Source organism: Camelus ferus, chromosome 6, assembly GCF_009834535.1.
Source record: "Camelus ferus isolate YT-003-E chromosome 6, BCGSAC_Cfer_1.0, whole genome shotgun sequence".
Lineage (NCBI taxonomy): Eukaryota > Metazoa > Chordata > Mammalia > Artiodactyla > Camelidae > Camelus > Camelus ferus.
Genome location: NC_045701.1, coordinates 19,936,655 through 19,947,376, shown reverse-complemented (window position 1 = coordinate 19,947,376; position 10,722 = coordinate 19,936,655). Strand labels below are relative to the sequence as shown.

At 46.9% G+C, this 10,722-nt stretch overlaps 1 protein-coding gene across 3 annotated transcripts in view; it reads right to left on the bottom strand.

Annotated features, from left to right (window-relative positions):
* Positions 1 to 10,722, bottom strand: part of LOC102503712 (SPG11 vesicle trafficking associated, spatacsin) — a 76,384-nt gene that overhangs the window by 1,637 nt on the left and 64,025 nt on the right. For all 3 annotated transcript variants that reach the window (XM_032481322.1, XM_032481324.1, XM_032481323.1), the window contains 10 exons: positions 9,850 to 10,600; positions 7,757 to 7,896; positions 6,652 to 6,850; positions 6,103 to 6,240; positions 4,420 to 4,553; positions 3,560 to 3,667; positions 1,907 to 2,075; positions 1,334 to 1,422; positions 1,032 to 1,187; positions 171 to 322 (listed from right to left, as the gene is read on the bottom strand). In XM_032481322.1, the coding sequence (XP_032337213.1) occupies positions 171 to 322; positions 1,032 to 1,187; positions 1,334 to 1,422; positions 1,907 to 2,075; positions 3,560 to 3,667; positions 4,420 to 4,553; positions 6,103 to 6,240; positions 6,652 to 6,850; positions 7,757 to 7,896; positions 9,850 to 10,600 (2,036 nt within the window). The remainder of the gene's footprint in view (positions 1 to 170; positions 323 to 1,031; positions 1,188 to 1,333; positions 1,423 to 1,906; positions 2,076 to 3,559; positions 3,668 to 4,419; positions 4,554 to 6,102; positions 6,241 to 6,651; positions 6,851 to 7,756; positions 7,897 to 9,849; positions 10,601 to 10,722) is intronic.

The following is a 10,722-nucleotide window of genomic DNA, read 5'->3' as shown; positions in this document are numbered from 1 at the left end:
TGGGGATTTTTGGCATAAATCTGTTAAAAAGATCCCCTCCTGGGGATTCTTGACATCTCTTTGACATCTCTTTGCCACCTCAAGCAGAAGGGTACCTATAGGCATGTTATACTTAGCCATAAAATTCTTGCCCATGCCTCAGCTCAAAGCAGAGGCATTTTAATACTTACTTTATTGAAATCTCTTCAAATATACTGGATCTCAATAACCTTTGTTGCTTAAATTCTTCCAGGTAGTTAAAGTCTCCTTTAAGAATCACTTGTTGGTATAGAATTTCAGCCCAATCAGGAACAAAGTCATAGGCCTCAGCCACAATAGAAGCCTTAAAAGGATGAAGGGGAAGGACACCATTAGAGTTTATCTGATGAAAAACTGAAGGCAAACTGTTCTGGAAAACTGAATACTGTATACTCATGCGAGTGAATGTGATCATTACCAATCATGTTAAAAGCCTCCGTGTATCAGGGTTGGTGTTAGTCTGATATCTCCCCTCCTCTTAAACACCAAACACCTTCCTTCAGTGTTTTTAGTTTTCCTCACAAAGGGTTAAAAGAACTACTGAGGAAGAGTATTTTTCCCACTAACTCAGCTCTGAGGAACAGTGGAAGGGCTGATTCCCTGGTAACCATCCCTCCTCGTTAAAGGGCTAGAACGAGCGGCCCAGAAGTCCTGACTCAGTGTGCTGACCCCTCCAGGAACGTTGGATCTAAAAGACGCTCGCAGGGCCTCCGGTAGGGATGTTCGCCTGAACCTCAGCTGTCTAAGTGCAAAGGTGTCTGTTTCTCTGCTGGCCTAACAATGTGGGGAAAGGAGACAGTACTGTCTCTGTTCTCTAGCCACCGCCTGAACAGGACGCTGGTAAATACTACCCTGAAAAGGCAGTTTGGTGTATCAGCCAAGTTAGGAGAGCCAGACTGGACTGTTCTGTCATTAGCCCTGAGACCTTAGGCAAGTTATTCAGCCTCTCAGTCCCATGAGAGGGACAGCAGGAGAGAGGATGCTGGCAGCACTGGCTAGCTTTTCTTCCTCACCTGGTAGAACCGAGGAAGGGCCAAGATACAGTCCATCAGCCTGTGGCGGCCCAGGTTGATGAGCATCGTGTTCTGGCCAGTGTTCAGAAAGTGAATCTGCAGTGTTATCAACTTGGTGAGCCGGTGACAGTGCAGGGCCTGTCGCACACAGGAGTCCTGAGGGATGAGGGCGGAGGTAGGCACAGGTAAAGATTTTGTTGCCATCATCTCTGTAAACCCTCCAGCATCAGAACAAAATTAAGTTATTCCTACTGCAGACACCAAGCCCCAAGGCCAGTCTGGAATAGGACTCTCACGGTTACCTTGGCATAACTCTCTGCTGCATCCAGCATCAGCGTCAGGGCCTTCAGCAGCAGCTGCTTCAGCTGATGCCCGTCCTTGAGGCTGTCCTCTGCAGGAGAGTAAAGGAAACTTGCTTAGTGTGTCTGACTCACCCATGACTCACCCAAAGCTGGCTACTCACTCCCATCCCACTGAGTGATGGGCTAGACTGTAGAAACCTCCCAGCTCATCCAGCTCATGTACCCAGGGAGGCAGGCATGTCTCACTGAGGTAAAGGCTACTGGGCCAAAAGTACACACAACTCTGGAGTAGGATTCACTACCCCATCTAGCTCGTTTCTCTCTGAAACATCAAGGCAGGCTTTCACGGCATCAACATACACGTTGGTTCCTAACAGATGACACCCCTGGATGCACAAGAGAGGTAGATGCCTTCCAAGGCCCCTTTCACCTCCTGTCTGCCCCGCTGGGGCCCCACTGAATGTCAGAAGCTGAGGTGGGTATTAGTCTCATGGGCTGCTGCCCTCCTTAGCCCTAAGAACCTTCTCTGGCCAGCAGCACTGCCCCAGGGGTCCTGGTGTGACCTCTGCTCACCCCAGGGCTGAGACTCAATCAACTTCAGTTGGATGCAGGCGGCTGCCTCATGGTTCTCCCCGATCTCCCGGCACATGCTGAAGCACAGGGCAATCATGTTGTGCTTCTCACTGTCCCCGGGGCGGCAGCGTTTGATGTAGTCCAGTAGGGCCGTCTTGAGGGTACCGCTCTGTCCAGAAAAAAGAAAGGGACATACCAAGGTCTCAACCAGAGAGTTAGCCAGGATTGCTGGAGTCCTCTGATTCTGTTCCTCAAAAACTCCCAAGGAAAAGGAAAAAATAAGCAAAAATGAATACAAACGTTTATGCTATCCTGAGTATAAGGAAACGGGCACATCCTTCTGCTGGTAGGAGTGTGAATGGTAACACCTGTCAGAAGGGAAAAGCCTTAAAAATGTGCACAGACGCATTATTCTAACAATTCCACTTCTAGGATTTGATCCCTAAAGCAGAGAAAGGTGCTAAGATGGATGTAACAAGGATATTTAATAGCAAACAATTAGAAATAATCCAGGTGTCCAGAATATGATCTAAGAGAACACCATGTAGCCATTAAGACCAATGTTGATTTGAGAAATATTCATGCTTATTATTAGTGAGAAGCAGGCTATTTCCTATCTGCACAGCATGGTAGAAGTTTGTTAAAAATATGTAAGTGTGGATGCATATATATTTGTGGGTATGTGTGCAAAGAAAGGGCCTATGCTGAACTGTTAGCAGTGGCTGTCTCCAGATGGTGGCCAGACACACAGGACTTTTTTTCTGTGGTGTTCTGTTTTCCAAGTGTCTTAACATTGAATATGCATTACTTTTGTAATTAGAAACAAAGTTATTAAAAGAATGTTTAAATGAAGAAACAAAAATGCCTCAAAAAACAATTTTAAAAATCCTAAAGGTCCTATGTCCAGGACTTGCTTCTCTCCTTATAATCGGACTGGTCTGTCCTAAAACCAGCCCGGGATTGGGGAGTTTTTCTGCTTTGTCTCTTAATCCTGCTTGGCTAGGCGCAAGTTCCCAGAAGCTAAAAGTGCACTTCAGTTTTTAAATCTTTACAGTGAAATGGGCTGAAGCAATGAATCAGCCAGTGATAACTTGGAAACAGAGGCTCTGGTGTCACACAGTATGCTAAGGACAGACGAGCACCCAGGGACGGCAAGTCAGGCCTTTGCTTCCCAGCCTCCTTCCTGGTTGTCATCATAAACAGCTCCACAGCTTTCCAGGCCTATGCCTTGGCATCCCCTTCTGAACAGGGGTTGGCAATACACTTCTTCATGGTCCCCTGAAACCTCTCCAGTCCAGAAGCCCTCAGATACAGCCTTACAAGCTGGTCAGTCCATTTCCACATGGCTCTCAGGAAGGGTTTCTGCCATTGCCAAAGCAGCCCTGAGACAGTAAGGCAGGCAACAGAGACTGAGGTGGAGGTGCAGGAGCTCACTTTCTTTATTATTTAGCATATGTCAGCATAAATTGTGACCTTGTCTGAGCTCTGTAACCTTAAGCAACTGGTTACAGAATGTGTCCTAGGGAGGTCCCTAATTCTCTCCCTCCATATCCCAGGGGTCCACCCTCCCTGGGACCATTTCTGAGAAAACCTGAGACTCCTGAGTGTCAGTACTGTGTGTCATACTGGAGCTCAACGCTACTGTACACCTACCGGATCCAACTTCTTCCTCATCAGCACTTCAAAATAGTGCTTTTTATGCAGCAAATCAAATATGTATGTCATCTCATTGTACCTTCCAATGCCAGTGAGGAGACGCACCTGCAATGGGAGAGGGCAGTTGGCATCAGCATCACTCACAGTTCCCTGAGCCAGACCATTACCCTCAACAGTTTGGTTGCTTTCAAGTGCTAAGCTCCAGGGGGGTGAAGGGCTAATGGCCATGCTGCCATGCTTCACTCCTTTCCTCCTTGCCTGTCTCCCTCCCATCCCAGGTACCCAACAGAGGGCCTTCTCTGGAGGATTCAGGAATGCTAATCCCTGGGCCACTGATGGCTGCTTCCTCCTCTGTTGTCTCTAAACGTGACTACCAAGTGCTGAAGTGCCACCCTCCTGGGCAGGCACGCTTCCTCCCCCCACCACTCCCTATTACAGCGCCCAGTGGCTTGCTCAGCCATGTGGGGTTAGTTTCAAGCCGAGAGAATTTGGGGAGGTACAGGAGGCTTAAGTTGTCAGTTTATTTCAATTCAGATATAAGAAGCAGGTCTGAACCTTGTTTTGGGAGGAAAGACTGCTGTCTTAGCCCTTTAGAAAAGCTAACTGCCCCAGCAAGGGGGTATGACAGTCCTGGAACAGCAGGGTTCCTCCTGACTTCTGCTACTTTGGAGCAATCTCTGACTCTGACAAGTCAACCTAGAGCAGAGGGTTGAGCTGCCCAGCCAGCTACCAAATAGGTAGTGGTATCCAGATGGGCAAATTCTCTAAGACCACGTCAGCTCTGATCTGGTCTCCAGCCCATCTGCTCTATCAAAGGTTTCCTCAGAATGAGGGGTTGGGGTGAGGGGGTGACTTACCACCAGCCCGTACTCCTCATTGGGGGCCAAGTGGTTGTCTGTGAGCAGCCGGGCGGCCTGCAGGACTCGGATGATGCCCTCCATGTGGCACGTCAGTGTGAAGCAGTGATGAGCCAGGATCAGCAGCTCTGTGGCTGGGTAGGTTGGGCACTGGTGAGACAGGACTGTCAACCCCGGCCACCTACTAGCTTTGTGCCCAGCAGGAGGGTGAAGGGGCCTGGTACAGTCAGGGCCTGTCTGGAGAGGGCTCTCCCACCAGGGCTCTCAGATCCCTGACCTCACCAGCTCTAGCTCTGGGACAGCCCCCCGATGAATTCAATTATTCTCTCAGTGACGGCACAGGGATTAACTCCCTTCTCAAAGACAGTCCACATATAGTGACCACATTTGCAAAAGGCCCCCAAAAGAACAAGTAACCCTTGCTTTCTAATGATGGAGAAACTTTCTGCAGACGAACTGATGAAGTACCTGCCAACACGGGTCCGAGGGCATTCTCTATCAGTGGAGAGTCTTAGGGCCGGATCAAGTGCTATTTGATGCTCTGTACTTCTCCTGGCTTTCTAGATTAAGATCTGACTACATAGAAATTTAAAACTACTACATACAATCACTGTGAGCACAACTAAAAGGCAAAATGGAAAAATATTTGCAGTGTTGGAAGATAGAAAAACGGTTCTCAGCCTTAATATATGCGGTGCCCTCTGGGCCTCTGTACCTGTGGGGCCCTCTCCAAACCTACTGACCACTACTCCTTCAGGCCTTGGTTTGCACATTTCCTCCCCAAACACTCCTCGACCCTATCAGTCTGGTTCTCGCTGTGTATTACACCCGGGCTACTGCTTAGCTTGCTCACCGTGTCCCTGGTTTTAGAGTACCCGGCACACAGCTGGTGCTCAGTAGACACTGCTGAACCAGACTAAGAGGCAGAAGGCTGTTTGAAAAATAAAACTGTTCAACCCCTTAAAAATCCTCATTTTTGTTCACTAAGTATTAGTAAAATGCCTTTTTTGCATCTATTGAATTTGCAGAGTATAACGGGTTCCAGGAAATGATATTTTCACACACTGCTTAAGAGGGAGTGAGAAGTGAATTTTTTTTCCCTGAGGTAAAATTTGGTAATATATATATATAAAGTTTTAAAAATGGGCATACTACTGAATCAGGAATTTATCTTAGGGAAATAATCATGGATGGGCACATATATTTGCCTATAAGCATGTCTGTCACAGTGTTTAAAACAGCATAAAATCGGAAGCAATCTAAAGGTCCTACAATAGTGTATACTTTTTAAAATTACATATAAGAGAAATACTGTGTAACCATTAAAAATGATATAGAAGAATATTCAATGTCATGAAAAGATACTGGCAGCATATTCATAATTATAAACAGTATCTGCAGTACAAGGCCATTTTTGAAAAATAAAAACCTACAGACTTGCATGGAAAAAGATGAGAGGAACACATGCTACCGTGTACACTGAACTAGACACTAAAGAGCGAGCAGGCTCTAATCTGCTTCAGCGAACTACGGCTTTCTACTGAGAACCTAGAAACAATCTAGGAGGAGCAGGGATCCAGAGAAGGAACAAGGATCCAAACCGAGTTGTGAAAAGACTTAATCCCAGACTTCTTGGAGACCTGCTTGAGCCCGAAACATGTCAGAAAATGGCCAAGAACTTACTGCAAGACAATTCTCCGTGGGGAACAGAGGAAATCTTATCCAGCAACTTCATGCCTACCAAGGTGCGGTCTTGACACAAAGCGGTCAGCTGAAGAAATGTCTGGCTTTCCTCTGCTGGAATGAACATCAGCTTATGTCCTGTACAGAAAGATGTGGAGAAAGGTGCTATCTCACCTTGAGAGAGGTGGGAGAAACAGAAGCACCCCAGGCCAGGGGCCCCCTCTACCCAGGCCCGGCACCAGGAGGCTACGCCGAAGGAGCTCCTGGGCAGCTCTCCTCTTGCTGGGCTCACATACCTGGGCTGAGCTGCCATCTAACAGGCAGCAGGAGTTCATCAGCTCAGAGAAAGGCACAGCTACTCTAAATATAATCATAAAACAATACACAAAAAGTAACAAGAACAATGTGTTTTCCTCTTCCAAGTACAATCTGGCAACTTGAAAGGACCAACATACAAGATGTATGTGTATGAGCATAACGTCAAATCCTTGATGCTGGGAACTTGAGAATGTGGTCTGAAAGGCTGGGGAGATCTGGAGGATAGGGTACCTGTTCCCTCTGATGGGGTCAGCAGCTCCCGGGTCACCTCTTCAGCCACTAGTTCAGCCACTGTGTCTGGCTTGAGGCCCTGGGTGCTGATGAAGGCTTGGGCTCGCCTGCATCGGTCGGGCTGCTGAGAAGCCAAGATTGCCCGGAGCATGGCCTCGCCATCCTGAGCGGCGACATCTGTGTAGGAACAGCCCAGCTCCTGAGAGGAAGGCAAAGCCAATCCAAGCCATCATAAAGAGCCAGGAAAAAGCCAGCAGAAGACAGCCCTTCCTGAAATCTGATGTGGACAGGCACCATTGTTTTCTGAGCTTAAAGATCCCTCACCCTGAGCAGGAACCTAAGAAGAAGCACACATTGTTTTCTAGCCCTTTTTACTGCTTCGCCAATGAGCTGAATCCTAGCAAGAGAAAGGCTTGTCTTCAGAAAGCATCAGGTTAATCTCTCATTGAACACTGAGCATTTCAAATGTTATGAAACCTGAGAAAATCGAGTAAAAGGCAGAGCCCCTTCTTCACTGTTCCCATGGCAGCGGGAAACCCTTAATTTCCAAAGAAGCCTCCGAGGCTCGTGCAAAGCGGGGCTGTTGGTGCTCGGCTTGCCCTCCCTCGTGCTCGCCCACCACCCTGGGAGTCGACTCCTGCTCTCCCTCAGTCAGCACAAAGCCACAAACGATTCCTGACTGCTCTGGCGCGTGTCTTTATAGTCATTACATTCCAGTTAATTTCATTTTAAAACTTATTTTGGGCTCTTTTCCACATCGAAAGTGCCATATGGGAAACCTAAGATATTTTAGGGCTGGAGGGGACCCTCATCAAGTCATTTACAGATCAAGAATAGGGGCCGAGAGAAGTGAGAAGAAGCTAGTCCTGCCCTAGCTTCTGGCTGGGTGAGCCGCAGCCAGAACTCAAACTGCCCTGGCCCTTGGCCTGACAGACTCCTGGCTATTCCTCAGGGATGGATTTACCGGGACCAACAACCTGAGAAGAGCTCCACTCCCAGGTCATGACTATAATCTGAAGGCAACGTCCAAAATCTATCTCCAAAGTCCCACTTCCCTCCCTCTCAGAGGAAACTTCCTGTAGAGACCCCACCCTTTGGCACGTACCTTGGCAAGTTCATACAGACAGAGGACCTGCCGGCAATAATTCTTCCCATGGAGGCATCTGCTTGTCAGAGTTTCCAGATTAGACACCACTTCATCAATGGGGGGCAGCATCACAAATGACTGACTATCCAAACTTGATGCTGGAAGCAAATTGAGGTTGGAGGGAGGCTCGAAGCTAGTAAGTTAAGACCTCTCCCCAGCCCCCCATGACTCTATATCTTGGCTCACAGCTTCCCTCACTGCACCCCAGTGACTCCCCCTGGGTCTGGGACCACTTCTGACAGGGCTCATACCCACTTAAACGTCTTTCATTGCCTTCTTCCAGGATTTCCCAGCCTGAGATACTTCCAAAGGCCTCATGGGCTACAAAGGACTCAAAGCCACCTAACTGAACACTCTAGAGATCGTCACCCATGATGCCTGCTAGGCTCTCCCCAACACTCCATCCCTCCCAACTTCCCCTTATGTCCAATAAGTCACCAGGCCTACCTGACTCTACCTCCAGAACACCTCTCGATCACTGCCTTAGTTCCAACCTTTATGCCTGCATCTAATAGGCTGTTACTGTCTCCTGCTGCCAGCCTCCCCTCTCCCTCAACTCAATCTTCCAGTCTTTGCAGGATCATCTGGATCGATATCTTAAAGGCATAGTAAACTTCAAATCCATTCTGATTTTTAAAAAAACTCTTAGCCTAAAACAAAACTTTCTTAATTAGATAAAGGGTTTCTTTTAGGGAATAAAAGTAGAAAAGAATTATTTATATAGCATTGTTTCCAATAGCAAGAACAAAATTGAAAAAAATTTAAATGTGTAGTATCAGTAAATCATTGTTTCAAAAAAATCATAGTACATTCCTACCGTGGAATACTTTGCATCCATTAAAACAATTAGATCAATCTATGTGTACTGACAGGAAAAAATGTAGAAAAAAATAATTGCATTTTCATAGAAAATAAATAAATATTGTGTGTGTGTGCGCATGTGCAAAGCCACACATGGAAAATAATGCACACCAAGCAAGTAAAAGGTGTTATTCTGGGGAATCTGGTGGGGGTGGTGTTGAATGGGTAAATAACTTTCATTTATTACTTTATGCACTTCTATACTGTGTGGTTTGTTACATTAAGCATGTAATACTTTTGCATTTAAGATATAACTCCTTAAAAAATATGCTTTAAAGAAAAAAAAATAAAAAGCAACTCAGATCATGTTATTCCCCTCCTTAAAATCTTTCACTGGGGTTTCCAGTTCTAGGTCTCACCCACTGAACTCAATATAAAACCTGGACACAGTGCACGCAGCGCTATGCGACGATTCTGAAAAGTAAACAAGAAGCAGGGGGACTGATGACCTACGTCACCATTTCTTCTCATCTAGTAAAGTCCAGACTGAATGCAATGCCACCTGAAACCCAGAACCAAGCACTAAGGCTCACAGAGAGAGAGCGGGCTCCAGGACACGTCCCCTGGCACAGGCTCAAGGAGCAGAAAAGAAAGTCCTACTGCCCATTCTCTCTGGTCCTGGCTCCTGAGCAACCCCTTGGCTGTGGTGGGAGAGTCTGCAGCCAGCAAGAGCCAAAACTCAGAGAGGGACCTTCTTTTCAGATCAGGTGCTCTAATCCCAAGAGGGCAGTAAGCTGGCCCTAGAGGCAAGCACTCAGGAAAGTGCACGATGTTAGTTTTGCCCTTTTGGTACACAAGTTACACTAAGTTAAGGGCAATCCATGAACTAGGTAATTAGCTAGTCGCTGAAGTAGAAGCACCTATGTCTTTTAACTAGCTATGCAGCAAAATTAGAGGGGATCTATCTGACTTGTCACTAGTTCACTGAAATTTATTCTATACAAATAATCATGTTTCCAATTGTACATTGATCACATATAATATGACTGATTTTTTTTAATGTTAACCTGATGAATCCTGTGACCTCACTAAACTCGCTTATCCTAGGAATTTTCTTATAGATTCCTTGGGATTTTCTATGGAGGCAGTCATATCTGTGGACAGAGGCAGTTCTATTTCCCCCTTTCTTCCTGGAGAGAACGCCAACAGCACCTCACAGGACTCAGGGCAGTCTGATCTCCTTCACTTACTGCTTTGGACTTTCCTGAGAGGAAAGCCAGGTTCTTCCTCCTCAGGCAGCTCAGCACTTCGCAGGAGGGCATGGATCTCTGGGTGCAGGTCATCCACACTAGCCTCCCCTGAAGCCAGCGCTCTGCAGTGCAGTACCACGGCGACATCCTGGTTGTAGAAATGAAAATAGCGGCACACTCTACTTGCTTCATGCACACAGCCATCATCCAGCAGGCGCCCAATCAAAAAGTTTAGGGACTCTTGCTCCTTCCAATCTAGTCTGTTCTCACAATTGTCTTTGGAAGGAAGGCCATTAAGTTCTAAGTATTTTGATGTGTTCAGAGCAGCCAACTTAGAAAATGAAAACTCTCTGGCTAAACTATCAAAGGTAAGTTCACCACTAGTTGACATCTGTTGAGAACACCTGGGCTCTATTTCCTGCTGGTTTCCCCTGAGGGTGTGCTGGGTGATGCGGCAGAGCCAGATCTGCTTCTCCAGCTCCTCCAGCTCCTCCAGCGGCACCAGGTCCTCCTGGGCAAGCCAGTGTCCCGTCAGGGTGAGCAGCAGATGGCGCTCCTCAGCGCAGCTCCATCCCTCCTCAGTGGGGCACTCACGTGCCTTCAGAGCCTGGGCTGAGAAAAAGGAAGATGCTGCTTTGCTTGAAATGCAATTTTTCTTAAAATTCTCATGACATTTTTTCCAGAAGTCAATTCTTGCTTGTTTCAGGGACCACTGGTCAACGTGTTTTAAGGTCTGCATTTCCTGTGTTATCTGTGAAATTTAACAAAGCAAATTTTAGCCTTTCTTGGATAAAGAAGTACCATAGATGCTAATGCTCCCTAAGTGTATCATGCTTGTTAAAACCCAAATCAAGTCAGAGAACATGGGACTTG